A 27,659-nucleotide genomic window follows, 5' to 3' on the forward strand; every position below is an offset into this window, starting at 1 on the left:
TCTTAAAAAGGCCAATGCTGAGAAACTCTGGACTAGAGTGCAGAGCTGAGAGAGGAAAAAGACTCTTGATGACGTAGGATTCCCACTGCGGCTTCTTCTCCATCCACAGCCCTTTGAAGCCCTCCAGGAAGGGCTGTCAAAGTTCAGGTGCAGGCTGGAGGGGGGCTCGGTCTGCCTCCGTGTCCTGGAGCTGCGTGACCTCGCTTGGTCCTCCTTTTCCTTGCAGGGCCCCCTGACTGCTCCAAGCTGCAGAGCCATGGAGATACAGTCCTACTATGCCAAACTCTTGAGCGAGCTGAACGAGCAGCGGAAGCGGGACTTCTTTTGCGACTGCAGCATCATAGTGGAAGGGAGGATTTTCAAGGCCCACAAGAACATTCTCTTTGCCAACAGCGGCTACTTCCGAGCTTTGTTGATCCACTACATTCAGGACAGTGGCCGGCACAGCACAGCTTCCCTGGACATTGTGACTTCGGAGGCCTTCTCCGTTATCCTGGACTTCCTTTATTCAGGTAAGCTGGAACTTTGTGGGGAAAATGTGATTGAGGTCATGTCCGCGGCCAGCTACTTGCAGATGACTGACGTGGTCAACTTCTGCAAGACGTACATCCGGTCATCGCTGGACATCTGCAGGAAGATCGAGCGAGAAGCTGCCTTCTACCAGGCAGACAGCGGGAGCTCTGCCAGCTCTGCCTGCCAAGGCCCATCCTGCGGTGCCAAGTCCCAATGCTCAGCCTCCACTTCCTCTCTGCAGGACAAGGATGGCGCCCCGGACTGCCCACAAGGGCCTCCCCCCTGTGGGGACTGCAGCAGCTGCCAGCGTCATCTGGATCTCCTGGCCAGGGACCCTGCTGGCTGCGAGTCTCCGGATGACACCAGCTCCTCCGCACCCAAGGTGATCGAGCCAAAGGTCGAGTTTGATGTGGACGAGGTGGAAGTTGGGGGACGGCTACAGCAGTATCCCACTCCCTTGATGATCGAGCAGATCGAAGAGGGGCTTCACGGGGGGCAGGCCATGGACTTGGCATGCAGCAGCTACCACATGAAGCAGGTTCTCGAAGCCTTGCTGCGCAACAGCGCCTCCCAAAGGAAAGACGAGATGGTCCACCCTTTTGTGCGTGGCTTTGAGGGCCGGCCAGAAGATGCCGGTTTGCCCATGAGCTCCATGATGGACCTTCAGAGTGACTGGTATGGGGAGGACACAGGTAAGCGGAGTCTGATGCAGCTTCTCGCAAGGGGGTTGTTTTCTGATTCAGTGATTTCACAGAGTTTCTTGCCTGTGTGGAATTGAGGTAATGAGGTGCATCAAAATAGCTGGGCTTCCAAAGGAAGAATGAATCTTAATTCCACAATCTAAAGTTTCTGGGAAGGTGTAGAATTCAACAAGTATTTAATGAAGGTAGTCCTTCACATGCGACCATTTGTTTAATTATTTAAGTTACAGCCACACTGAAAATAATGACTTGCAACCAATCCTCACACTTATGACTGTCACAGCAATCCCATGCTGATTTGATCAGTATTCAGGTGCTAGGCAACAGGCCTGTGTTTACGGCACTTGCAGTGTCCCGAGCTTGTGGGATCTCTTTGTGAGCTTCCCAGCTGGCTTCCAACAAAGTCGAGGGGAGAAGCCAGGTTTGCTTAATGTTTGCATGATTCACTTAACAACTTCAATGATTTGCTTAACAATGGAAATTCTGGTCCCAGTTGTGGATGTAAGTTGGGGGATACCTATATTAGTGTTGGGATTCTCCCTTCTGCTTCATTTTCCTTTCTCCCCTTCCCAAAGATGATGGGCAGGTTATGATGAAGGGAGAATGAAATGTCATAAAATGGAACCATTCATTCATTTATTCTGCTGTCTTTGTAACCTGCCCTAACCCACAATCTCCAATTACGATAAGTCTTGGATTTAAAAGTGCTTTCCATTGTCCGGTGAGAATGCAGAAGGCACAAAGGATGCCTTTAAATGATTCTACCCATTTCAAAGGCTCTTGCATTTAGAAAGGAGCCCTGGGCCCTTGACTTATCTGTGGGATGCAGCCATAAACCACCTAGTGATGTTGTCTAACTGAGCTGTTGATGAAACTACTGGTAAACATTCCTTTGATGAAGGAATGTCCATCTTCTGGAATTCTGTAACTTACATAAATTGAAATTGGATGTTGAAGTTGTGTGCTTTTTGATATTGACTTTGAAAGATGCTTGATTTATTTACTTATTTATTAAATTATATGCCACCCATCTCGCTATCCAAGGTGACTCTCATGTTTCCTCCCCAGAAAATAAGCCCATAATTCTCTCTGCCTGGAGGAAAGCGGTGCTGGTGCAGGAAGATCTTCTCTTGGTCTTTCCTTTGCCCTGATGTCTGTTTCCTCTTTCCTGTTTGGGGGGGGGGGCAGCACCCCACCCCTGCCTGCTTTGGTATCCCACCTTGAATCAATTTCAAGCCAGTTGGGCTTCAGCTCCCAGAATCCCCCAGCATCTTTGGGAGTTGAAGTCCACACAGCTTGAAGTGGGCAGTGTTGGGAAGCACAGAAGAAAAGCTGGGACCCTTAATATTAGGCTAATTGAAAAGTGGAATTAAAAATATAGGATAACTAAAAGTTACAGGTAGTCCTTGACTTATGACCACAATTGTGCACGAAATTTCTGTTGCTAAGCAAGACAGTTGTTAAGAGAGTTTGCCTCATTTTACGACTTTCCTTGTGTACGTGTGTTGCTGCAATTAGACTAGTAGGATTGTGGTTGAGTGAATCCGGCTGCCTCATTGAAGTTGATCATCAGAAGGTCGTAAAAGGGGATCACGTGGTCCCTGCAACCTTCAGAAACACATGCCAGTCGCCAAGCATTCAAAATCTGATCCCAGCATCAAGGGGATGCTACAACGGTCATAAGTGTGAAAAATGGTCATGTCACTTTTTTCACTGTCATTATAAGCTCGAATGGTCACTAAACAAACGGTTGCAAGTCAAGGAATCCCTGTACTCAAATGTTTGTACCAGGTATATCTAAAAGGAACACACCCTGCCCCAGTGGTCCCCAACCTTTTTGCTTCCATGGATCAGTGGCAGTGGCTGCAGTAACCAGGCAGAAATGCTTTCACACATGCAGCCTAAATGCTGCAGATGCTAAAATGAAGTTTTGCCTGCCATGGCCTGGAATTCTCAACGGAATTCTCTTTCCCCTCCCAAATGGTTGCACTTGCATTTAAATCTCCTCCTTTGAAACTTGCACCCCCGTTTGAAACGGTCCCCAATGCTGTTTCCCTCCCCACAAAGGTGATGTCCTTGTGGTGCCCATCAAGTTGCACAAGTGCCCGTTTTGCCCCTACACGGCGAAGCAGAAGGGCATCCTGAAGCGCCACATCCGCTCCCACACTGGAGAGAGGCCCTACCCCTGCGAAGTCTGCGGCAAGCGCTTCACGCGCCAGGAGCACCTCCGGAGCCACGCCTTGAGTGTAAGTGTTACTTCGGCTGCACCTGCCCATCAGGGGAAGCCATGTCCCCATCGCAACGGACAATCAACTTGTGGAAGTGGGGGAGGTTTTTGGAAAAGGACTGGGCATGACTTGGGCCAGTACAGATGAGACACAGAGTTTGGGGCATCAGCCATGTTGCTTGTCCATTGTACAAATCTATATGGCTGCCCAACTCACACCCTGGTGACCCTGGGCAGCTCACCACATTAACATACACAACCCATTCTCCCTGCCCCCCAAGGCAGCAGCAATATAATCATACCAACCCCTTGATTGCTACATCTTAATGCATCAAGAGGGGAGGGGAGCAATCGTATTTGTGGGAGTAAGATGTTCCATAAAGAAGCCCCCCCCTCCCCAAAGATCTTTTTGTGATCTCAGCAAATGACAGTCCTGTAATATGCCCTACCTTCCTGTTCGGGTGGGCTGGGTGGATGGAAGAGGGGACATTATACATGATCCTTCAAACAACCTGTAAGGGTTCCAAATAGCATCCAAAATTAAATCAGAGTCCAAGGCAAAGGATTCCTCAGAGTTCCAATTTATGAAGAGAGCCACGTTGGCACATCTGGGAAAACCCGAATCTGAAAGCTCCCTAGTTTTCCTCTCCGAGTTGAAAGTTCAATCTTGCTCCCGCACCCACAAGTCCATCCCATGGTCCAATCTTCCACTGCCATGCTGGCAGTTCCACACATCCAGTTCCGGTCAGGTGCAGAGGCCTAGAAACAAAGGATGACCTTGGCTTTTAGAAAGAATTTTTTTTAGGCTACACAATAAGTAACTCCTTACAATCCCCCCTCCTATCTTTCCTATAATAGAAAAAGAAAGATAATAGAAAGTATGGCAGGCCAAAGATCCAAAAGAAAACTGCAGGCCTGACAGCCTGGCCCCAGGCCATGCAGGGCTTTAAAAGTGGCAACCAGCATCTTAATTGGACTGGAAGCAGAGTGGCAGCCAGGGCGGCTCTTGCAAACTCTGGGCTTGTCTGGGCTGCTGCGTTCTGCCCTGATTGAAGCTTCTAAAGGCTCTTTGGGGGCAGCCCCATGTAGAGTACATTACACCAGTGCAGACAGGAGGGGACCAGGGCGTGGGTATCTGAGATGGGCATGTTGCTCCAGGAATGGGCATAACCAGTGCACAACCCAAAGTTGTGCAAAGGCCCTCCTGACCTCGACTGTCCCCTGGGTTGACCATCCTGCTTGATTTTTGTTCTCCAGGTCCATCGGTCCAACAAGCCCATCATCTGCAAAGGCTGCCGGCGGACATTCACCAGCAGCCTGACTCAAGGCTTGCGTCGCTTTGGCCTGTGCGACAGTTGCACATGTGTCACCACCACTCATGAGGATTCAGTGCCCATCAACCTCAGCCTCATGGAGCCTTCTTCCGAAGGGCCAGAAAAGGGTGACCCAGACAACGACTGGCCCATCTACGTCGAATCCGGAGATGAAAACGATCCTCCTGAAGATGAGGAGGCCGACCCTGACCATAAGCAGGGCCTCCATGAAGAAGCATTGATGTAGCAGTTGAGAGAGGGAGGGTCTGGGCCACGGTTGGGAATCCTTTTCCTTACTATGGATGGGTCGACTCATACAGTTACCCAGAATTGCATGAAGTTGGGTTCTTTTTATAGAAACAGAAATAATTCTCTTTTGGTAACCACAGATGGACTTGGTCATTCTGAAAGGTCTTTTTCAGTCGTTGCTGTGCACGACATATTTGGAAAGGATTCCGTGTTCAAAAGTGGGAGCAACAGCTGCAGTTTCGAGAGGTTGGGTGCATTTTGTTGCTGGCCTCTTCTCTGCTTATTTGGTGCAGCTTCTCTTTTTCTTCCCTGCTGCTGCTGCTTTTTCCTTGAAGTACCATTTGGATCCAGAAAAGATTTGGGGGGGGGGGGACAAGCTTTCCTTCCTCCTTCCCTCCCTCCCTCCCTCCCTGGTCTGATCTTTAATTTGGAAATGTAAACTCAGGGGTTGCCACAAAGAAGAGGGAGTCAAACTATTTTCCAAGGCACCTGAGGATAGAACAAGAAGCAATGGGTGGAAACTAATCAAGGAGAGAAGCAACTTAGAACTGAGGAGAAATTTCCTGACAGAACAATTAATCAGGGGAACGGCTTGCCTCCAGAAGTTGTGAATGCCCCAACACTGGAAGTCTTTAAGAAGATGTTGGATAGCCATTTGTCTGAAATGGTATAGGGTTTCGTGCCTAGGCAGGGGGTTGGACTAGAAAACCTCCAAGGCCCCTTCCAACTCTGCTATTGTATTATTATTGTATAAACACGACTCTGTCCATGCAAAAACTGGAAACGTCATCACCAGTTTGATGTTTGAATTGAAGAAGAACTGCCACAACGGAATCCTAATTTTAGATTTTTTTAACACCAACTTAAATGGACGCTTCGGCTCTGCCTCAAGTCAAGGGCACATAAGAAGTTTACAAATCTCTGGAGTAAGAACCTTGGGGATTGCAGTGTATTGGGCCCTGATGTGCCTCGTGCTTAAACCAAAGGGGTCCTTCTGCCTTGATCTGTGTGTCTGTGGCAGGGCTTCAGGTCTGCATCTGCTGATGGTCGAGCAGAAAATCTGAAGTTCATTTCTCAGCATCTCCAACTGAAACACCTAAGATACTTTGCTGCCTGACTGGCTCAGTATCAGTCAGTCTTCATTAATTGGACCCAAAGCCAATGGGTGCTGTGGCTGGCCCCATCCGTACAGTGCAAGCTACCACACAGGATATACTGCTTGTGGGCTCTTAAAACAATTGATGGTCCATACCTCTAGGAAGAAATACGAGAGAGAAGCCAATGGTACTCGGAAGTCAGAGCCGGGGACCAGTGGTCTCAATTGCTGTTGAGTAGAGCTCCAGCACCTTCACTGGTGGCTGAGCTGGGACCTCCGGCAGGGCCCAGCAAAGAGCCTGGAATGAGCCTGTTGGGTCAAAGTGAATAGAACTCCACTTTGCCCTTGTGCATTCCAAAGGCAACGCTGTGAAGATTTCTGGGAATGTCCATGTTCGGCGGGACCTGGTGGGTGGGGGAAATTGGGCCCTTGAAGGATCCCCTTTCTGGTGGTAATTGTATTGTGAACACCAAGTCAGCAATTAGCCACAATTCTTCAGTTTACTGCCCTGCTTCTTTCCAGGATACGTTCCTCTTGTTGCACAGATACATGGTAATATGGGTGGATTGTGATGGTTTCTGTATTTGTATCGTCTTACAAGTTTGTCTTGTGTGTGTTCCATGTTTTAAAAAATTACAGTTTCAACTTTGCTTTACTCCCATTGATGGCCTACACTAGGGATTTGGTTACCTATAGAATGTGAAATTACTCAATTTATGTCCTCTGGTTGAATTTCTAGAGGCTATTTAAACAATCTGGGGAACTATCAAAACACATTAGATATAACAGAACAAAGTTACTAAAAGAAAAGCCAATGAAAATCAAAGTGTAAAATTGTATGTAGTGGTTTGTAGCTTCCATATTCAGAATAAACTCACCTTCTCCATCCTGGTGTCAACCTTACCAGGTAGACCAGACAGGAAAAATGTTAATTCTACTTTATTGTAAAGTTACATTCATAGAATCTTGCAAGCCTGAAGGTATAATTCTCCCGCCATCACCTTTACAGTCTGAGAGTCTAGGGAAGGTCTCTCTTTGGCCTCTTGCCCCACCCACTCTCCAGCTGCCGACTAAGCTGTCTCTTACCTGATGGTTCTCTAGGAAGCCTCTCTCCCCATCTCCCAAGGCATTTCTCACATGTTAGTACACCTGCTGACCTTCCCAGTGTGCTGGACTAGCTCCCACCCAGCTCTCCTGACTAGAAATTGTGGAGATTAATCTGAGCACCTGAACAGCACCAACCCAGATAGTGGGAGCAGAAAGACCTGGTTGCTAGTTCTTCCTAAGACACAGAAGTCAACATTGGCCAATCACACCCTCTCTAAAAGCTGGCTAAACAATCTGCTTACTGTTCCCTTGCTCTTAAAAATAGAATTGTTCCTCCTCTGTTTCCCAAGTGCAAATCCCCAAAATGATTATTGAAAAAGTTCAAAATAGTGCGTGTGACTACACAATCAAAGCCCCACTGCTTTGTGTAGCTGCTACTTTGTTTTATTTTTCCCTGTTTTGCCTTTACCTTGTCAGGTTCCAAGAAATTGTGGTACCTGTGCATACCACAACCTGCATCCCCCCAAGTATGCTGAACTACCTCTGACCAACTCAGCATTGCAGCTGTCTAAGCTCCGCCCACTTTAGCTTATGGCCCTTCCTGGACCTGATGCTAGTATAAACCCATCTCAGTGGAGCATTATTTTTCTGCCATGGCCTCTAGATGATGATGCTGTTTCTGGCTCAGCAGTCAGAAGGTGTAAATTGTCCTGGTGTAAATACTAAAGTTCTGTCCACCATCCGGGAGGCAGCCTGAAGATGCATAAAATAGATTAGGCTTTGCTCCTTTGCTCCTTGGAGGAAGTCAGGAGATGGGCAGATGAGGAATCACATGAAGCATTGAGAGAGAGTAGCAGGAGCAGCAGACATCACGATCTCCTGAAGGGTCAGGTGAAACCATTAATCCATCTGGTTTGTGGCCTTCTGCAGTGGTCAGAATGCAATATTGCAAGCTAATTCTGCCAGATGCCAGCGGTTTGATCCTAACCGGCTCAAGGTTGACTCAGCCTTCCCTCCTTCCGAAGTTTGCAAAATGAGGACCTAGATTGTTGACAGCAATAGGCTGACTAAACCATTTAGAGAGGGCTGTTAAACACTGTGAAGCAGTATATAAGTCTACAGTAAGTGCTATTGCTATTCTGGCTAGGGTAGAAAAGTCAAGGTGGGCCATGCTCAACACAAATCTGATGATTAATGGAGAGAATGCTGCAGTTTTCTTGGTGATAATGGTTTATTGTAGAGCTCTTTGCAGGTTTAAGAACTCTTTTTTGCATCAGACAATTCAATCTGGTTTCAGGAATTTTCTTGAGAGTAGAAAATGAAGCTTATATAAGGGGGAAGAGGAGAGAATTCTAATCAACATTCCCATTCTGGCCAAAACTAAGTGGGTTATTTTGTTCATGCCATTTGTGTTTCATGAAATAGTATTGCCTTTGGCTTCCTTGTGAGGACACACTGCCTGCGTGTTCCCTTCATCCTTCAAATGCTAAGTTTTTTATATTTCTCTGAAGCCTTTTCGTCTAATCCAAATTTGGCATTTTGATAAGCAATGCTTAAAAAGAATGGAAACAGGCTTATTCCTAATATAATTTTGATTACTTTTCTATGAGCCCAAGAAGCCGTTTGAGCTAATATAATCCAATTTCATTTTGAAACTATTTCTCTCTCTGTACTTGGAAGATGCAGTTGAGAGATTAACGGCCTTGTTTTCCTGACTGCTTATCAGCCTCAGTGGTCTCCCTGCTGGGAAGTCCCATTGACTGCAAAAGACAAATGCTTTTAAGAAGGCTTCAGCCTCTCCAAAGTTTCTTTTATTTTGTTTTCAATGAGTAGTAAGTTTTTAAACCAGAGATCTTTAAAGTGATTTTTTAAAAATAAAGCTGTTTTGCTTGGTTTCCTCTGTGACTACAAAATTTAAATCTTTATGCCATTTAATGTGGCTAAATTCTCCCTTCTGCTTTTATATCACCAGAACTTATTGAATGGAAAGTAAAGCAAGTTCCTTGAAAAGATACATTTAAAGATATCCACTCAAAACTTTCATAAATCTTGAATTCCGAGACTTCAAAGGGTTGGCAGGCTGGTGCTAAAGTTGCATTTAAATTTAGTGAAATTACATTTATTGCTTGAGGTCTCCCTCAAGTCAAGCTCACCTCATGGTGCTTCCCATGTGCACCCAAGATAGTTTTGGGTAAAAGTATCATTTTTACCGAAACTGGGTGCCTTTCCTCTTCCTGGGATGTTTGAAATTCCCAGTTTAGGCACAACTCTGGTGGTTTCCCATTCTAAGCCGATCTGACTTTTTTAGTTAAGAGGGTCTGGGGAAGCTTGCAAATCTGTTTTTTCGAACTGTTGTGAATGTGCTTTTAAATGAGGAATCAGTGTTGGGAGATGGATTCAACTAAGACATTTTTACCGACGTGCACAACTACAATAAGTGGGATTCCCCCAAAATTGTCCCAAATCCCACAAGGTTACAGGTCATGTGAAATGTCCCAAAGGTGCTTCCCCCTCCACAATTAGACTTTCTTGTTTTTTCTTTTGAAGACGTTACACTTCACAAAAGAAAAAACAAAGTACAGTTGCCTCCTGGGGGTGGGTGGGGGCGAGGGCAGCACCTTTGGGACAACCATGACCTGGATGACTGAGAATCTCTACAGACCTCTACTCTCTGAAATGTTACAGTAATTAAAAATAGCAAAGGCAATTTGGAGACGCAACTTAAAGGCAACTTAAATCCCAGAATTCCCCAGCCAACATGCTGGTGACTCCACAAATCTTGAAGCCGTCAAGATTTAAGAAATGCAGACATAGATACCACTAAAGGAGAATATTTGGCATAGATCTTGGTAACTAGAACATAGCATCTGACCAGAACATGGCTTGGCCTTGCTGTGGGCTGGCCCAGTGCTGCTAAAACATTTCTATAAGAGGCTCTGTCGTCTTTTTTCCTGAGATGCCAAGCACTTTCTCTTCTAAATGACTTTGGTGCCCAAAGATTGCCCCCTTTCACACCAAGGAAAAAAGAACCTGGTTACCTGTCTCCTTCCCCTCCAAGCTTATGAGGCAGCTTTCAATCAGCTGCTTCTTGGAATTGCTTGTGCCAATCAGTTATGTTAGATAGAATATTATTTTTATAGGACAAAATAAATAAATGCACATCAGGGGCAGAGAATTCAAGTCTGAAAAAAATTAATCTACAAGCAAGCAAAACCTGGGAAATTTGTCTGTGTGAAATAGTTCTCCAGTGCTATCCACCACTGGTCTGAATTTGCAAGTGACCCCCTCGCGATGTTGGCTTTGTCTCAAGGCAAAAGGGTTGGAAATAAACCAAAGCAGAGAATCGACAAAGGCCACTCCTTGCCCACATTGTGTTCTTGTCTTTGCAGGATGTGGAACAAATAGGAAATGCTTTAGTAGTCTTGTTTCCACATTGGCGCACCATTAAGTCTCTGTATGTTTATATCATGTCTCTTCAGATAGCTGTAGCAGGACTTTTGGAGCTGACTGTGAACAAAATAAAGTTTTGACAACAATATGAACTTGGTGAGGCTTCTGCCAGTATCTTTTGGGGAGAGATTTTGGTAAAGATAGTCGTCACCTTACATAATTGAACCCAAAATTAAAGTTGTAAGTTGTTGTGGTCATTAAGCAGGGCACCATGTGATAGTGCCTGAATTTATGACCTTTTTTATACAGCGATCATTAAGTGAATCCATTTTCGCCAATGGGCATAAGTAAAGGCTACTTTATGGCAAAACCTGTCATAAATCATGGTCATGTGACTGAGGTGCTGCAAAATGCAATCCCGTGACTGCAGGGTGGAGGGGTTGGCCTTTGGAACCTTGAAACTGGGAGATAAATGCCTTTTGGGGAGTCTGTTGTAAGTCAAGGGCCACCTGAAACTCTTTCAATTGTGAACAGTCTTGTCATTTTGTGTGGAATTTCTGTGATTCATGACATTGCAGGAGGGGTATATTAGTCCATGGTGGCAACAAAAATCAGGAGCTGTTAGCATCTTTTCAAAGTAACTAGTGACCAAGTAACCCAAGCTATATTCCATGACCCTTAGAGAACTGGGCGAGCTACAGGCTTTTATTGACCAAAAATCTAGAATGAGGCTTCATTCAACTGGCCCAACCCCGAAAAGCCATCCCAGCTCCCTGGTTCTGTTCTGAGAAAAGAAAGTTGGATCCCTCCATCTGTGTGTGCACTATAGAGGGTTAAACGCTGTCTGCGTGGAAAATGCTTACCCTCTGCCATTAATAAAAAACATGCCCATGTGGCAAAAGGGAAAATTTCACAAAGCTAGACTTGCAAGAAGCATACTACCGAGTTAGGATCAAAGAGGAAATGAGTGGAAGATAGCGTTCAACTGCCCTTAGAGTGTTTCTAGTTCAGACAACTCCTATATAGACTGCAAGGAGCCCCTGAGGTCCTCATGCAGCTGATAAATGAGGTGCTGCACAAACATACAAAGGGGTGATGGTATATTTAGATGATATTTTAATCTATTCCAAAACTATGGCGGAGCATGTCAGGCTGGTGCAGGCAGTACTAAAGAAACTCTGTGCTGCCCAGCTATACAAAAAACTTTCTAAATGTGAGTTCCATCAAAGCAAGATTGACTACTTGGGTTACCTAATATCCCACAAAGAGATAGAAATGGATTGTACTGTCCAGTACTGTGCAGTACTGGACTGGACTCCACTCTGCACCAGGAAACAACTGCAGAGCTTTTGGGGATTCACAAACTTCTATTGGCAATTCATCCCCTTGTTTCCACAAATCACTCTCCCCGTCACAAACTTGATAAAAGCAGCCTGCTGCTCAAATGGACAATGGACTGTCAAGCAGCGTTTGAGAAACTTAAATGCCTATTTGCAGCTGAGCCACCCAGACCCAAATGCTCCTTTTGTCATCCAAGCTGATGATACAGTTATGAGGGCAGTCCTCCTACAAAAAAAAACAGGAGGGCCCTCCGCAACCATGTGCCCACACATCCAAAAAACTCACTGACACCAGGTAATGGAGAACTGTTTGGGGAAAAGAGGCATACAAAGTGTGATGGGCATTACTTACATGGAGCACTTCCTGACGGTGGCCAAGGCATCTTTCAAGGCCTTGGCCGCCTTTCAGACCACAAAAATATAGAGGCCTTAACACCCCCCCCCCAAAAAAAAGCTGTTGCCTAAATAAGTCCAATGGATGCAATGCTTCAATCACTTCAATTTCACTCTGAAATACTTCCCTCAGGGGGGAAAAACCTCCTAGCTGATGCACTATCTAGAATGCCTTGGTAGCTCTTAAGCCAGAAATAGTCAGACCAGTCATCCTTCCCATCAACTAATGGCCCCAGTAACCATCAGGGCATAAACGAAAGCAAGGGCCCCAAAAACTGAAGCCACCTTAAAAGGAATCCTGGAGGGAGATGAATGCTTCCAGACACATCAGGATGAATGCACCATGAGAGATGGTTTGGCTTAGGGGGAACTAAATTATATGTCCCAAAAAGCCAGAGACTCTAGAGAAAAGCCATGACTTTATAGCTGCAGAACATTTCAGGTTCATAAAAATGCTCCATTTGGTCAAATAACAGTTTTGGTGGCCATAGCTGAAAAAGGACATTGGAGGGTACATGGCAAGCTGCCCAGTATGTGCCTCAGCTGAATGACAGCAAGAGAAAACACCAGGGCTCCTTCAAACAGTAGCAGAGCTTAGTGTTCCATGGAAAGAAATCTCCATTTATTGTAGAACTCCCTGAGAGCTCAGGAAATACAGTGATCTGGGTTATAATGGACCTACTCTCCAAACAAGTACATTTTGCAGCCTGCCAAAAGATCCCATCTGCCCATGCCTTGGCTAAACATTTCATTAAACATTGCCTATAGACTGCATGGGGCTCCGTAACACATAATCTTCTATCATAGAGTCCAATTCAACACAAAGTTTTGGCAGGTGTTTCTGGGACTTTTGGGGACCTCTCAGGAACTAAACTCCAGTCATCACCCCAAACTAATGGGGTGTGTGAATGAGATAATGGGGTTCTAGAACAGTACTTCAGGTGTTATGTAAACTATCAGCAAGACAATTGAGCGGAGTGCCTTCCGTTTGCTGAGGTAGCATACAATAATTCTGTCCATAGCAGCACAGGCTTTACCCCATTCAAGGTGGCCTCAGGTCAAGACTTTGCCTCAATACTGGAATTACCAATGCCCCGCCCATCACTTCTCTCAAAGACTGCGTGACCCAATTGTAAGACATCTGGCCACAAGTTAGAAAATCATTAGAGGCGAGGGACATGTATAAAAAGCAAGTAGACAAAAAATGCACAAAGCCTAAAGAGTTTAATGTAGGAGATCAGGTGTATCTGTTTACCAAGTACTTGCAAGCCAGGCAACCCTCGAAAAAAACAGAGTCTAAGTATGTTGGACCTTTTCCCATTAAATGCCTGATTAATCCAGTCACAGTAGAACTCGAACTCCCCAAATCACTCAGGCGCATCCACCCGATTTTCCACTGCAATCTGCTGAAACCTGAGATGCCCTTCCCCCCTGCATCCAATGCCACCCTGCCCCACCTGAGCCTATCATGATAGAAGGGGAGCAGCATTTCAAAATCAAAGACATTCTGGATTCCCGCAAACACTGGGGGAAGATCCAATACCTGGTGGCATGGAAATACTTTCCCGTTTCCGAAATGGAGTGGGTAGACCTTAAACACGTTAAAGTCATAAAATTCCTTAAATGCTTCCCCAACCAATATCCTGACAAACCAAGGTGATCTAACCCTGGTTTTCCTTGTTTTCTCTTGTATCTTCCCCTCCCTTCTCCCCTCTTTTTTTGCAGGACTAATGTCCTTGTCTAGGGGAGGGGCAGCATGTCAGGATCTCCATCATTGGCATGGCCCCTTGCTGGGTTCCTACCATCAAAGGGGAAAGGAGGGACTTCCGGGTGGTGACGTCACTGTGCCTAGAGCGGGGTAAGGGAGCTCCTCTAACCCCTAACTCTAATTTCTTCGTGTGGGCTCACTTTTGGAGCACTGCTGATCCCGAAGAGACCAGCAGATCAAAGGGGATATTCTGCAGACGCCGGGGTGGTAAGGCAAATCCCCCGGCAGATAGGAGAAACCCCTCTAAACGGACGAAGACATATCCTACCATCTGGTTAGGACTGAGTAATGGCAGCCGCATAGAAGGAAGAAACAGAAATAGAAGCAGACAAATTCGGGTGCTTGTTATTATTGCCGACAATCCAGAGAGGAAAGCAACGCGAAACTGGCAAAATGGGTGAACTGAGAGAAGAAGGAGCCGGGAGAGAGGCTATTTTTTACAGTTTAATTTTGCCGAAAAGAAGCAGTGCAAAGAGGCTGAGTTAGAACGGACAGGAAGGGACAGCCGCAGGAACCTTAAGATCAGCCACAGTAAGAACAAAATCCCAACATGGATTTCAGGGGATAAAATTTGCCGGAAGGATTTGGAAGGTTTAAAGAAGTGACTGCATAATAGTCGGGTTGGCAAACGGAGTTCCCTTTTTTTCTGCTTACCAGTCCTTCTGCTGCTGGGTTGAATTTTTTAAGTATTTGATATTGAGCTGACTAGGAGCTTGGAGCAGTGCCAGAGACAAGAAATAGAGGTCTGTCTTTTGCTTTGTGGACATCAACACTGACACCAAGGAGAGAGTGACTTAGAGAGACTAATTATTAGAACTGAATATTGAACAACCGACAAAACTGAGAGACATTTATTGATATAAGAATAGGGTGTGATATATAAATTTATGATATTTACTAATCAAATTAATCAAATAGAATATTACTAGTATTACTACATAGGACTGTTTAAATATTGAAAGGTGATACCAAGGAAGGATAATTATGGAATTGTTGTTGAATATTGGTTTATACAATTATAATAATTATAATATATTATTGATATTACTGACAAGGTATAAATAAGGTAAAAGTTATAACCAATCGTGGGCAAGGTCAAAAAAGGGGGTTAAAAATGGCAACCTCATTAAAATTAGGGAAAAAGACCATACCCAATGTGAGTTCAGCAACGCCCCCTCCTCAAATAAAAAAACAATGGAGGGTGTGTGGGGGTTGGAGAAAGGGGAAAAGATGGCAGAATCAGCGGGACCAGCACCTACGATGCAAAACATGCAATTGATGCTCCAGATGATACAGGAGACCTTGGCTATAAGCCAAGTAGAGACAAGGAAAAATCAAGAAGAATTAAAAAAGGAAATGGGAGAATTGAAAGGAACAATCAAAAATGTAGATGATAAAGTTGAAAAGATACAGAATGCCTTAACAATCAACGAACAGAAAATCCAATGTATGGAAGAAAAAATACAACACTCAGATCAGAAAATGGGAAAAATGGAAATAGAATATAGGCAACTTAATAAAGAATTGGAATTGTCAATAATATGACTCGAAAACGAAAAAGCAGCATTCTACCTAAGATTTCAAAATATACCGGAAGAGAAGGAGGAAGATCTGAAAGGAAAAATGATTAATATCCTTACTGAATTTCTCCAAAAAACAGAACAAGAACTGAGAGGAACTATTGATGAGGCTTACAGGGTGAATACTAATTATGCAAGGAGACATAGGCTCCCGAGATAAGTACATGTAAGATTCACTAAGAAAACTGCCAGAGATGAAGTGTACAAAAAAAACAGAGAAGAGACGATTATACTACAGGGAAAAGAGCTGACCACGTTTAAACAGACCCCACGGAGAATCTGGGAACAACGCAGGCAATACCAATTTTTAACAAACGAGTTGAATAAAAACAGAATAATGTACAGATGGCTGATACCAGAAGGGGTTCTGGTATCTTGGCAAGAAAAAAGATATAAGATAGAGAATTTAGAAGAAGCACACAAATTCTATGAAGAACACTGTAATAGGGAAGGAAAACAAGGAAGCAAAGAGGAACTAGAATACAGAGGTCAAGTGGAAGAAACATCAGAAGACAGCGAAAGAAGCAGGAGAGAAGAACAGAGGCAAGAAAGAGAGAGAGCACAGAAGGAAGACAGCGGAAGAAGCAGGAGAGAAGAACAGAGGCAAGAAAGAGAGAGAGCACAGAAGGAAGGCACGGGAGGGAAAAGTCAGATACAAACTAGAAGTAAAAGAAACAACTTCAATGAAAGATGGATCAAGAAACAACAATTATGTTGGTAAACTTGAATGGACTGAACGCACTAAAAAAAACAAAAACCCAGATATTTAATATTCCTAAGAAATTGAAAGTAGACCAGATATGGTTAATTGGTATAGATGGATGGAACAAAGAAATAAAAAGCATTGAAAGAATAGAACAACTCGCAAAAATAATAATTATGAGTAAAACAAGGGGGTCATGATTGGTGAAATCAAATCAGGATGATAGCTGGCATATAGACTGTAGAATGATAGAGAAAAAAGGAAATGATATGAAAAAAATGGACTTGTGGAAATAACACCCTCAAGAAAACATAAACTGGATTTAAAAGAGACACCTATAACAATAGAAAAAGAAAGGAAAAGAAGAAGGAAGGAAAGGAGGGGAGGAAGGAAGTAGAGAATGGAGGGACGAAGGAAGGGAAAGAAGTGGAGGGTGGGAGAGAGAGAAAGAGAAGGAGAGGAGGGAGGAAGAGAGAAAAAGAGGAGAGAGGGTAGGAAGGAGAAGAAAGAGGGGAGAAGTAGGGGAGAAGGAAGGAAGAAGGGGAAGGAGAGGAGGAAGGAAGGAAGTAGAGAAGGAAGGGAGGGAGAAAAGAAAAGAAAGAGAAAATAAGGTGGTGTCATAACAGGTGTGAAGGATGGTAAATAATACATTCCAAATTATACCTTACACCCTTTTAAATGGAATAATAATAAGAATGGCAAAGAAAAAGAATAACTATGTGAATGTATACCTATAACTGCATGTAAGAGACTAGATGACAGTAAAAATATAAAGCACAATATAGGTAAATAATACTTGATCGTAAGTAGCTAAGTATAAATAAATAAAGAAATGTATATAAAAATGGATAATGAGTAACAAGATTACAAACGCAAGATAGAAATGTATAGAAAGGAAAACACTAACTGCAAAAAACCCGATTTGGAACTGCTGTATGATATACGATGGAACTTATTGTTCCCATGTTGTTTTTAAGTCATGTGGTTATTTTTGTTAATGTGTTTATGTGTTCTGTTGATGTGCTTATGTGTATAAAATAAAATAAAATAATAAAAAAAAACAAAGGGGAAAGGAAGGAGGAGGCGTTGGGGGGCAATTCACACCTGTATATCTAATGGTGGGAAATGGGGAGATGGTGGGGGTGAAATGTCACTTTTTTCAATGGTGTAACTGAAAGGTCACCAAATTAATGGTTGTAAACTGAGGACTATCTGTATACCTAGGATTAAAAAGCATTTGGAAGAGTGTACTGTTTGTAGTTCAATCAACAAGTGTTTAATGTGCATAGCAACTGAACAAAATTCAACTTCTGTGTGTGTAACATAGGACAAACAAAAAAACAAATATAACTCGTCCTCTTTGCCCATAAAGTTTTCCAAAATAAACTGAATTGGCCCTCAGATCTTTATGAAAACCACAAGAGTCTTCTGTCCTCTTTCTTGGAAGCATGGTAAGCGTTGAGCTCTCACTGGGAGAATCCTTTTGCACCAAAGTAAAGAATAGCCAAAGAGCAAATGGGATCCCTGCTCTTTATAGAACTCCAAATTCAGGGTTAAAGAAGCAACCACAAATTCTTGGGCTTATCTTGAGGCACACTCACCTAACAAATTGTCACATCCTGTTTTTAATGCCTGTCCTGATCTAATAGGAATAGCAGTGGTGCACAATAGTTGCCCCTCAACTGGAACTGGATGGCACCCAGCTGTTTCTCAATGAGGACTTGTAGATTAGGTAATCTATGAGAATCTTGGCTGATTCAAATTCCGGATTAACCCTCCTTTGGCAAAGGTGAGACGTTCTCTCAGCAAATAACATACACACACACACACACACCGATTTTATTGAAAGATACTTTCGCTCCGATCCAGCTGGATAATAATTGCAGGAGCTCCGGAGGATTGAATGATGGCCGGGCGGAATCCGCCTCTTAGGGAAAGCCGCGGTCGGAGCAGCTCCGGGAAGGCGGATGCCCTTCTCTGCCCCGGGCGGCGGGGAAACCGAATGGCCTCCGGGGCTTTCTAGAAAAGCCCTGAAAAAGATCGCGGACCCACAAGGGGCTTCTTCGGGTCATCCCGGGGCCTGCGAGATGCTGGGGCATTTTTCAGTTTCAGCCGGAGAAGAGGCGGTTCCAACCACCCGCTCCTCGGTCGTCCAGGAACCGCAGGAGCCCCTGGCATCGTCCGCTCCCTTTTTGGCAGAGCTTTGCACCGCCCGGAAGCGCTCCGGCTCGTTATTCGCCGCCCTCGGCCTCCCGGAGCTCGCCTGGTAGCTTGGATTTGGTCAGAGGCGACGGGAGCCCGGCCGCTTCCCCCGCCAACTCGTCCCACTCGGACCGGCCAGGCCGTCCTTGCGGGCGGAACCCCGGCCGGGCATCCGCCTCCTCCGACCCGCTCCTTTCGCATCAGGCTGGGGGACGCAGCAAAGCCCGGGCGGGGAGAGGCGAAAACGGCGGGCGGCCCGAAGCCCTCCGGCCGTGGCGGCAAGGCGCAGGAGGGCGTTCCGGGGGCGCCAGGGACGGCAGCGCCAGCCGGACGGGCGCCAGGGCGGGCGGGGGGCGCCCGGCGGGACGGAGGTGGCGAGGAGGAGGGGGCGCGCGGCCAGGCGGAGAGAGGCGTGCGTGTTTGGCTCTTGCCGCGCTCGCTGCGTTGCCCCTTTAATTGTGTCCCTGGCCCTCGGGCGCCTCTCTCCGCCGCCCACGTCAGCAGCCACCTTTGTTTCTCTCCGGCCGGGCGGCTGGGCGGCGGTGCCCGCGACGCTCCGCACCATCACCCCCGCCTCTCCCTCCTTCCATCCGCCCGCCCGCCTCCGGAGCCGCAGCCAACCCAGCCCAGCCTCCGCCGAGCGGTAAGTCACCAGCGGCGCCCCGCAGTAGCCCGTGCGAACAGGGCGTCGGGTGGGCTGAGCGCGCCCCGCGGCCTCCGCCTCGCCCGCCCGGCGCCCCCATCGCCCGGAGCACCAGCGGACCCGGGGGGCGGCCGGGCGCCATTTGCTGCTGTCGCCGCCCCGGGCGCGGCGCTCCCTCCTCGCAACAAAGGGCGGCGAGGCCGGGGCTGCCGGGGGCGGCGCTGCTAGCCGGGCACCGAGCGGGCAGGGCGAGGAGGGCGGGGGCTGCCGCATCGCCTCCAGCGCCGGTCGGGCGGCTTTCCGTCGAGCGAGAGCGAGGGAGCGGGCTTCGCCCTGCGAGCCTCCAGGGGCTCCCGCACCAGCGCCGCTGCCTTGGCGGGCTCCGGGGCTCCCGACGCCCGAGCAGCCAATTCGGAAGCGCGACCAAAGACTGACGGCGCCCTCTGCCAATACGCCGCCGCGATCCCTCTTCGGCCGGGCTGGCCCCGCCGCTGCCCCGGCTGCCCGCTTGGCGCTCGTTGCGGCGGCGGGCGGTTGGGCGACCGCTGGCGGCGCATCTCGCTTCGACTCCCGGGAGCGTCCTCAGTGGCCGCGCTGGTCCGTCCTCGGAGCGCACCTGAAGGGCTGCCCCAGCGCTTCGCGCTGCCATTCACGGCGCCGGGCAAATGGCACTTTGCGCACCGCACCCCTCTGCCCGCGAAGGCGGTTTGGCCCCCGCCGGAAGAAGCGGCGGACTCCCGGGAAGCCGCCCGCGGGCCCTCCGGCCTGCAAGGAAAGAACGGAGGGGCGGGAAGCGCCCCCTCTCTCAGCCCCAGCCTTCAAGCCGCAGGCCGGAGATGCTGCCCGAACCGTTTTAGCGAGGGACGCCCAGCCTCCGGGGCCTTCAGCGGGCTAGCCGCGGTCCTCATCGCCTGAGGCTTCTGGCGCCCTGAGGAAACCAGGCGGGCTCCGCGGAGAGATTCGCCCTGCGCGAGTCCACCTAAGCAGCAGCTTCAAATGGCCCGAAGCCTCGGCAGGGAAGGCTGGTTTGAGGGACCGGGCAGCGGTCCGGAGGCCCTTTAGCCGCGTCCAGAACTCTGCTCCTCCCGGGTCCTGGTAAAAGGCCTGGGGAAGTTGGAAAGGAGGAAAGATAGCAGCAGCCAAAACCACAGTAATGGAGAATAACACCCCCTCCCAGTAGGCCCCTTAGGAATGAATATGTAGTGCTAATCAACCTTCGATTTTGGTGGACCCTTTAGACCCAAGAAGTGTCAGATTCCAACCAAAGAGGCAAAGGGTTTGCACAGCACCCCAAGCCAAGTTTGCGTAAACTATCCATCAATGGCCCTTGTTTTACAACCAAGTTTGTACCTAGTTGGTGGCATTTTGAATTTTGCACAGGCCACATCCTGTAACCTATTTATATTTCTTTATAAGATTATCAATTGCCTCCATTCTGAAAGTCTTCCTTATAAAGTCCAGTATGGACAACAGTGGCTGAGATGCACCACACAACTGGGGAAGAAGATATCATGTGGGTATCCAAGTTTTGGGGGTTAGTTTATTGTATGAGGATGGTCATTGACTAAACGGGCTGATTGCAAAACAAAAATAGGTCTACACGGGAACATTTTTGCCAAGGAATAAACCGGGCTGGACAGGACTAGACTAGAGAAGCCTACAATAGGCTAGACTAGACTGGAAGAGAAGAGGTTTCCCAAGGTAACCACAGCTGGCCCATTATGGTGTTATGAGGGCTGAGAGGCAAGTTGAGGATTCTTTTTCTCCCACAGTTACATCAGCTGGCTTAAGTGCAGTACTGTGTGTGGCTGAAAGTGGCCAATTCTTTAAATATGTGGTATGGATTTTGGGGGCTGCACACTGTAAATTCCTGCTGCAAATATTTAGAGCAGTGTTTCTCAACCTTGGCGACTTTTAAGTCCTATGGACTTCAACTCCCAGAATCCCAGCTGGGGAATTCTGGGAGTTGAAGTCCACAGGACTTAAAGTCACCAAGGTTGAGAAACAATGATTTAGAGCAACTGACCCGGAGCTTCTCCTGAGGATGAAGCTCTGATGGACTGCTTGTAACAAATTCTGCCCCATTTCGCAGGGTAGCAGAAATTACTGGGGTTTCTGTGTGAACCTTACTGGTTAAAGGAGACACAGAAATTTTCTGTTGTAGAGCTGCTGCTTGTGTGGCTCAAAAGTATATTGTGCTGTTTTTCACAAGGCTCTGTACAATCTTGGGTTTCTTAGAAACATCCTGACAATTTTAGGAAGTTTCAACTAGGCATTTGACTTGTGTCCAATCTCTCTTTTTTAATACTGTAATTAGCTCACTTTCCAGTTGCTCCAGGGATCACAACAGAACTGTGTAGTAATTATTGTAGTTAAAGTAGCAGAGAAAAACAAAATGATCAGCTCATTCAGAACTAGCCAGAAATAAGCAAATATTGCTGAGTATGGATAATCCTTGATTTTTGATCACAGTTGGGATAAGAATTTCCATCGCTAAGCAAGGCAGTCGGTGAGTGAGTCACAGCTGATTTTACTACCTTTTTTTAAACCACAGTTAAGTGAATCATGTGGTCATTAACTTAAGGTGGCTTCTGGTGACCACTGGAACAATTCAACTACCATAAATATATGACAGTTGCCATGTGCCCAAATTTTGATCTCATGACTGAGGATGATGTGATGGTTGTAGGGACCGGCTGTCACTTTTAGGATTATAGAATCCTAGGGCTGGAAGGGACCTTGATCTTCTACTCTAAACCCCTATCCAAGGGAGGAGACCTTATTGCATGCTGGACAAATGGCTGCCCAATCTATTCTTGAACACTTTCAGCAATGGAGCACCCACAGCTCTAGGGTGCAAGGTGCTTTATTGATTACTGTATTTTTCAGAGTATAAGACACACCTTTCCTCCCCTAAAAGAGCATGGAAATGTTGGTGCATCTTATATACCAAATACAGCCATTTTTGGCTTCCCGAATCCCTGCCCCCCATCCCAGCAGCAGAGGAGGCATTTTTGCCTTCTCCCAACCCCCAGGAGCACTCTGCAGGCTTCAGTAGGACTGGGGGAAGGCAAAAACACCTCAGTTTTTTGCAAAAAACAACCCATTTTCTGCGGGTTTTTCACAAAAATGGGGGCATTTTTGCCTTCCCCCAGCCCTGTTGAAGCCTGCAGAGTGCTGCTGGGGCCCGGGGAGGATAAAAACTTTTATTTCTTTCTTACCTCTTCAAAATCTTGGTGTGTCTTATACACGGTGTGTCTTATAGTCCAAAAAATACGGAAATTATTCTCAGTGTCAAATTTTTTTCCTTAGTTCTAGATTAGTTGTCTTTTTAATGAGCTTCCACCCATTGCTTCTTGTCCTGCTCTCAGGTGCTTGGGACAATAAGAACTCCCTCCTCCCTGTGATTGCCCTTCAAATACGCAAAGATGGCTGTGGGGTCTCCCCTGAGTCTTCTTTAGACTACAAATCCTACTCATACCCTCGTTCAGCAAATGGTTGTCTCCAGACCCCTTGTCATCTTTTTCGTTGTTGTTCTCTGCACTCCTATGGTTTCACCATGTTTTTGTATATTGGCGACCAGCACTGGATGCAATGTGGCTTCAATACTTCTGTATAGGGCGATATTATCAATTCTTGTGGTTTTGATGCTGTCTCTCTGTTGATGCAGCCTAGGAGTACATTGGCATTTTTGGCAGCTGCAGCACACGGCTGGCTCATGTTTAAGTGATTGTCCTCTAGTACTCCCAAGATCCTTCTCACAGTTACTGCTGTTGAGCCAAGTACTGTCTATTCTATTCTTGTGTATTTGGTTCTTCTACCTAAGTACAGGACCTTACTTTTGAATTACATCTTGTTAGATAGGGTTCAATATTTTTCTGGATCTTAAGCCAATCTTCTAAAGTGTTGGCTATCCCCCCTCCCAGATTTTGTATTGACTGCAAATTTGATGAATTCCCCTTCTATCTCCTCATATTATCCCCTCATACTCGATTATACATTTTTCAGTATCCCTTTAACTTCAAAGGGTTTTAGGTCAAAGTTTCTCCATGAACTTCCCAATCAGGTAGCTCTCTCTACCCTTAACCAATTCTGGGGAAAAGGAGTTCCTGTGTAGCTGTGGAAAATTGATGAGAAGTGAATTTGGAGCAGAGACCCTTTTGGCCACTGCTCATTTTTCTGATGAAACATCAATGGGCGCAGTTTTCTTTTAAGGTGAAACTTCTGTGGAAATCCACAGGAACCAACAACAATTTAGCTTACATGCCACCTGCTAGCACTCCAATCAATGCAGCATGTTAGCTGTATTCACACAACACTAGGCATTTCTGGAATTAGCCAATTGTATAAATACAATACAATACAATACAATACAATACAATAGCAGAGTTAGAAGGGACCTTAGAGGTCTTCTAGTCCAACCCCCTGCCTAGGCAGAAACCTTTACACCACTTCAGACAAATGGTTATCCAACATCTTCTTAAAGACTTCCAGTGTTGGGGCATTCACAACTTCTGGAGGCAAGTTGTACCACTGATATAATTGTTCTAACTGTCAGGAAATTTCTCCTCAGTTCTAAGTTGCTTCTCTCCTTGATTAGTTTCCACCCATTGCTTCTTGTTTTACCCTCAGGTGCCTTGGAGAATAGTTTGACTCCCTCTTCTTTGTGGCAACCCCTGAGATATTGGAACACTACTATCATGTCTCCCCTAGTCCTTCTTTTCATTAAACTAGACATACCCAGTTTCTGCAACCGTTCTTCATCTGTTTTAGCCTCCAGTCCCCTAATCCTCTTTGTTGCTCTTCTCTCCACTCTTTCCAGAGTCTCCACATCTTTTCTACATCGTGGCAACCAAAACTGAACGCAGTATTCCAAGTGTGGCCTTACCAAGGCCTTATAAAGTGGTATTAACACTTCACGTGATCTTGATTCTATCCCTCTGTTTATGCAGCCTAGAACTGTATTGGCTTTTTTGGCAGCTGCTGCACACGGCTGGCTCATATTTAAATGGTTGTCCACTAGGACTCCAAGTTCCCTCTCACAGTTACTACTATTGAGTAAACCTAGAAACCTTAACAACTCAGAATCAGAAAGAGGATAATAGAATTATAGAATTGGAAGGGACCTAAGAGATCATCAAATCAATCCCCCTGCATAATACACCATACCATCGTATGGTAGTATACCATCGTCAAAATATGCTATTCCAATGTATTTTGGGTCAATTGTTAATCAAAGCTCTTTTGTACAAATCCCAAAACCTGGTCACTTTGTAGTAATGGTTGTGCACTAACTAGCTGCGGAGAAGGAAGAAAGTGATACAGAGGCTGGAAAGAGAAGGCTTCCACTACAGCAATATTTTTCAACCTTAGCAACATTAAAATATATGGATTTCAACTCTCAGAATTCCCCATCCAGCATGACTGCCAGGGGAATTCTCGGAGCTGAAGCCCACACTTCTTAAAGTTGCCAAGGTTGAGAAACACTGCACTATAGAAACAATCACTCACTTTGGTAGCTACTGAAAATGCTTTCAAATATTGGGAGTCCATAAGCCCAGTGGTCCTACTGGTTCGGACCGGTTCAAACTGGTAGTGGTTTGGCGGCCTAGGTCGCTGGAACCGGCAGCAACCCAGGCCTGCAATACCCCCCCCCCGGGTGCCACTGTAGGTGTTGCCATCTTATTTTTAAATTCTGTGCATGGACAGAACAATTTTAATAGTATTACTTATGCATGCAGAGCGCTCAGTGCACATCAAGCCTGTGTGCGTTTGCAGCACTGCCGGATATCACCCCTACCTAAGCTTCCCACCTTGCTGCGTTCAAGCCGGGGGGGGGGAGAGTGGGGAGCAAATATAATGATTAACAGTGCATGAGGGCTGGTGTGATGCTAGGCTGGAAGGAAGAAACAGCTGGTGACTGTATTCCACCCTGCATCTTGCCAGATCCAGCAGCAATGCAAGGAGCAATACCACGGAAGCCACTGCAATGTATTAATGCTCACTAGTAGAGCAGGGGCAGAGCTGGGGATCCGTGTGTGTGTGTGTGCGTGCGCGCGCGTGCGCGCATGCTTGGCTGAAACTTGAAGAATTGTTTCTAATAGTTGCTGTGTTTCTCAACCTCAACAGTTTTAAGTTAGGAAAATTTCAGCTCCCAGACTTCCCCAGTCAACATTAAAAGCTCTAATCCCAGAACAGACTAATAACAATCTTCTCCTGCAGTGGAGTATCCAAAATGAATCCTGGGAGCTTGGCTGGGGAATTCTGGGAGATGAAGTCCCTCCATCTTAAAGCTGCCATGGTGCAGAGTGTAGTACTGGACTCCCACAATTTCGTTATTTAAATTGTTCTTCTTTTTAGAACCCTATGGACTAGAGCCTTCTTTCTCTTCAGGGGAATCCATAATTCCATACTTTCAGCTAAAGAGGCTTCTAGGATCCGTCCTCAGCGTCTTCAGGCAAGCTAGGAGGGATTTGCTGCCTCTTAGACTGAGTGAGCCGTTCTGTGCCCAGACGTACAGCTCACCCCTTCCATCTGACATCCTGGCAGACCGTCCCCATTGTCCAAGGGAGCGCCTTTTCCCCAGAATGTCTCCCGTCTGATTTGATCTAGCCAATGGGGGCTGCTGCAGATCCCGTCAGTCAAAGAGGGTTGGCTGGTGGGGACTGGAAGACGGGCCTTTTTGGCAGTGGCACCTGCTCTGGGGAGCTTCCTCCCCTCAGAGGTTAGTAGGGCCCCAACCCTCTTGGCCTGTCGCAAAGCTCTAAAAACCTGGCTATGTTCCCAAGCTTTGAGCATGGAAGGTGCTAAGGGCCCAGCTTCCTAGCTCTACTGTTAACTAGCTAAGCATCTTGGTAAAATGCTTTTTATTGATTTAATTGTTTTTATACTTATAGGTCACCCAGAGTCATTGACTGAGATAGCTACCCAAATAGCTGTAGAGATGAATGAATGAATGGGTATATCTCTCTGTCCCAAGGTCTGAAAATAGCTTCCTGTTAAAAACATTGCAGCCTCTGTGGGTATGTAAAAACAGGCCCTCTCTGTGCTCTTTTGCAGCGTAAACACTGCCCGGTTTCAGAATGGAGATTTCTTCCCACCAGTCCCACCTCCTGCAGCAGTTAAATGAGCAGCGCCAGCAGGACCTGTTCTGCGACTGCAGCATCCTGGTGGAGGGGAAGGTCTTCAAAGCCCACCGCAACGTGCTCTTCGCCAGCAGCGGCTACTTCAAAATGCTCCTCTCCCAGTGCTCCAAGGAGGCCTGCCAGCCCACCACCGCCACATTCCAGGCCTTTTCCCCGGAGACCTTTTCGGTGATTCTGGACTTTGTGTATTCAGGCAAACTCTCCCTCACCGGCCAGAATGTGATCGAGGTCATGTCGGCCGCCAGCTTCCTGCAGATGACCGACGTCATCAGCGTCTGCAAGACTTTCATCAAGTCATCCCTGGACATCAGCGAGAAGGAGAAGGACCGCTACTTCAGCCTCTCAGACAAGGAGGTCAGCTCCAATGGGGTGGAGCGCTTGTGTTTGTACAGTGCTGGCTGGAGAGCAGAGTCCAGCCCCCCCCATTCCCACCTGAGCCCCGACCGAGGGACCTGCGTGATCAACAGCAACTCCTGGACCAACTTCAGCTACTACCCGTCTGCCCCAAGAGCCGCCCAGCCTCTCTCCAAACACGACCAAAGACAGGAATCCCTGAAGAAAAGCAGGCATTTGCAGCCTGCCGACGGGCCACCCTACAAAGCAAACAAGCTGGAGGACCGGGTTGCCGAGCAGGCGAGCCATGCTCCTCCGTCTGAAGAGGAGCTCCAGGTGGACTCGGAAGGGGATTCCTGTCCCACCAGCTACCAGTACGGGCAGGGCTCGGATGCAGTCGCAAGAGGGCTGGCCGTGCCTCAACATGAGCACGAATTGCCCCATTCTGCCAGCAAGTCCAAGTCTTCCAAAGCCGAAGAGCAATACCCCAGCATGCCCTCCGTCTTGGGGGTCATGGGGAATTGGGCTGAGGGTAAGAGCCTTGGCGCTGCACTCCCTTCCCTACCCGGGCAGAAGCCCCAGGCTTTGGCAGAAGCTCAGTCAGGGGTGGGAAATGAAGGACAGACAGAGGTGGGTCCCTCTGAATTGCTCGTTCTTGTGAAGGTTCCAGGGGAGGCGTCAGGAATGTCTGCTGAGTGCTGTGCAGGACTCGGTGGATTTTGAAAACTGAGCTCTTTAGCAGAGGTTTCAATCTGGAGTTGTCTCTTCGCTCTCTTTGCTTAAGGGGAAGGTGGTGGTGGGTGGCCGAGGTAGGGCTTTTGGGGGCATGTTGGCACAGAGTGAAGCCCATCCCACTGGAGATGGCCCCAGCAGATTGTGAGCTGGCGTAGCTACGTATTAGCCCTCCTGGGTAAACCAGACAGGAAATGGGACTAAGGAGCTAATTCTACTTTATTCTAAAAGTACCATATATTTCGGACTATAAGAGGTACCGGTGTATAAGACGCATCAAGATT

General features: G+C 46.9%; 1 protein-coding gene across 1 annotated transcript in view; it reads left to right on the forward strand.

Moving 5' to 3' along the window:
- Window positions 1-256: 256 nt before the first annotated feature.
- Window positions 257-27,659, forward strand: part of LOC116515647 — a 51,243-nt gene continuing 23,840 nt past the window's right edge. Inside the window, exons 1-4 of the mRNA XM_032227781.1 lie at window positions 257-1,205; window positions 3,282-3,460; window positions 4,699-4,997; window positions 26,229-27,175. Of these exons, the coding sequence (XP_032083672.1) occupies window positions 257-1,205; window positions 3,282-3,460; window positions 4,699-4,997; window positions 26,229-27,175 (2,374 nt within the window). The remainder of the gene's footprint in view (window positions 1,206-3,281; window positions 3,461-4,698; window positions 4,998-26,228; window positions 27,176-27,659) is intronic.

The sequence above is a fragment of the Thamnophis elegans genome, chromosome 12 (genome assembly GCF_009769535.1).
Source record: "Thamnophis elegans isolate rThaEle1 chromosome 12, rThaEle1.pri, whole genome shotgun sequence".
Lineage (NCBI taxonomy): Eukaryota > Metazoa > Chordata > Lepidosauria > Squamata > Colubridae > Thamnophis > Thamnophis elegans.